The 2,342-nt window shown below is 64.6% G+C and overlaps 1 protein-coding gene across 1 annotated transcript in view; it reads left to right on the top strand.

The window, feature by feature from the left end:
- MNEG_7595 (peptide chain release factor 3) overlaps positions 1 to 1,383 on the top strand; it is a gene marked incomplete at both ends in the record, with an annotated part of 7,368 nt that extends 5,985 nt beyond the window's left edge. Inside the window, 3 exons of the mRNA XM_014043930.1 lie at positions 279 to 409; positions 759 to 858; positions 1,154 to 1,383. Of these exons, the coding sequence (XP_013899384.1) occupies positions 279 to 409; positions 759 to 858; positions 1,154 to 1,383 (461 nt within the window). The remainder of the gene's footprint in view (positions 1 to 278; positions 410 to 758; positions 859 to 1,153) is intronic.
- Between the last annotated feature and the right edge of the window lie 959 nt (positions 1,384 to 2,342).

Below are 2,342 nucleotides of genomic sequence, written 5' to 3'. Positions count from 1 at the left end.
GCTGCCGCTGCCGCCGCTGCTGCTGCCGCTGCCGCTGCTGCTGCTGCTGCTGCTGCTGCCGCCGCTGCTGCTGCTGCTGCTGCTGCTGCTGCTGCTGCTGCTGCTGCTGCTGCTGCTGCTGCTGCTGCTGCTCCTCGTGTTGCCATTGGTGGTGCTTGTGAGGGTAACGTCCAGCGGAGCCCCAAACCTGCATGCCTGCGCTGGCCATTGCAAGCTAGAACACTTCCACCCCACAAACCTCCCCCAAACCTTCTCAATCCTCCCCAAACAACGCCCAGGCCCCGAGGTCGCGTTCCCTCCGATCCCCTCGTTCAGCCCAGAGCTCTTCAGCTACATGCGCTGCGCCCCCAACCAGCGCAAGGCGTTTGCAAAGGGCGTAGACGCGCTGCTGGGGGAGGGAGCCGTGCAGGTGCGGTCGCAGCTCTGCGCGTGCCGTGGCGGCGGCGCGGCGCCTGCGCTGCGGGCAGGCCGCACGCCTGGGCGGGGGTTGCTGGTGGTCGTGTTGGAAGTGACACCCGCTCGCGAGTGCGATATGCGTGTATGCGCGCGCCATGCAGCTCGCGTGCATGCCGTGCGCCACACTGCGGCTTGTTGCTTGCGACAGCAATGGTTGCAGGCTCATGTGCAGCCCTTCAACTAAAGTCCACTAGTCTGCTCTTGCCCATCCAAGCCAGCAAGCAAACGCCTGTTGCCATGCCCGGCCGCAATTGCAGCGGCCAACTGCCAACCGCCCAACGGTCACCAACCGCCGCGTGCAGGTGCTGTACTCGACAGATGAGTACAAGCAGGACCCCATCCTGGCAGCTGTCGGGCAGCTGCAGTTCGAGGTGGTTCAGTTCAGGATGAAGGACGAGTACGGTGAGTCATAATCACTAGTGACGACATGGTCACTGCTGTGCGGGTTGGGATGGGGGTGACAGGGGTGGCACGGCCTGGCGGGCGTTGTTGGGTGCGAAGGGAGCCGGACACGATTTCGCGGGCAGGAGCCACGCCACGGGTCCAGGCAGCCAAAAGGGCGGTCTTTGCGCATCGCAGAAGTTGGCTTGTTAATGTTCACTGCCATGCCGCGTGTCCATCCTGCTCCTGCAACCCATGCCCACGCCTGCCCGTCTTCAATCTTTCGCGCTGCGTCGCCGCGATCCCCGCGCTGCAGGCGTGGACACGACGCTCGAGCCGATGCCGTACGCCATCGCCCGCTGGGTCCGCGCCGGCTGGCCGGCCGTCGAGGCGGCGGGGCGGCTGTTCAACACGCTCACGGTCAAGGACATGTGGGGGCGGCCGGTGCTGCTGTTCCGCAACGCGTTTGCGCTCAGCCAGGTGGAGGCTGAGCAGGGGGAGAAGCTGGGGGAGCTCAGCCCCTTCGCGCTGCCGCCAGACAGCTGATCGCAGACGTGTAATCCGTGCACCATGAGTCTAGGAAGTGTTGACAAATGCTGGGTGGGGGGCCGGTCAGCAGCGGCAGACTGCGGACGGCGCGGGGGTGGCTTCCGTGCTGGCCTGGCGCATTGTCACCCGACGGGGTGACGACAAAGCAGGCAGTCGAGGGGCTGTGAATGGAAGTGCTTGGAGCCTGCACGAGACTGAAAGAAAGGAAAGCATCATCAGGCGTAGCTCAGCCCCCGGAGTGTGCTCGTGTACGTGGCTGACGGTCACGAGGTGATCACACGCCGCTGGTCAGCGATCGGGCCAAATAGGGGCATTCTCAGGTTGCTTTCGAGTGCACTGGGCTATCATAGAGCTTGGAGCAGACGTGCAGACAGCCCTAGCAACGGTCGTGCGACATCGACGGTATCTCTCGCAGCCTAAGCTGGCATATCGCATGGACAGGAAACTTAGAGCTGCCAAAGGAGTTTGTTTGCAAACTCTGCGACCTCTGATGCAGCCGCGCCCTCGCACTCGCCGCATCACTCGCTCGATGTACCCCGCCAGCAATCGCTGCATCGCCGCCTGCCTGCGGCGGCGGCAGCGGCGGCCATGCCGCTGCGCACCCTGAAGTATCTGGTGGTGGACGATATTCTTGCTGACGTGCCGGATGGCTCGCCAGAGGTGTGGCTGGGTGGGCCATCTCCGCGCAGCCATGCCGCGCATCCAGGCATGGCAGATAGTTCCAACGGACATACCCGCGCGCGTCGCGCTCGATATTGCACGACACCGCCCGGATGCCGCTCCTTGCAAGCGACTGCACGTATGTAGCAGTTCATATCAAGCATGATCCAGGCGCTCCCTGCCGGCGCACCCGCCGCGCGCACTCGCTCCCGAACGTGCCCCGGCCCAGACGGCCGCAAGCCCGTGTCCGTGCCTTCTCACTGCATGCGATCTGCACCGCATGACGTAATCCCACC

The sequence above is a fragment of the Monoraphidium neglectum genome, assembly GCF_000611645.1.
Source record: "Monoraphidium neglectum strain SAG 48.87 unplaced genomic scaffold scaffold01358, whole genome shotgun sequence".
NCBI lineage: Eukaryota > Viridiplantae > Chlorophyta > Chlorophyceae > Sphaeropleales > Selenastraceae > Monoraphidium > Monoraphidium neglectum.
The sequence above is the reverse complement of the archived record's forward strand: the minus strand, read 5'-3'. Positions and strand labels throughout refer to the sequence as shown.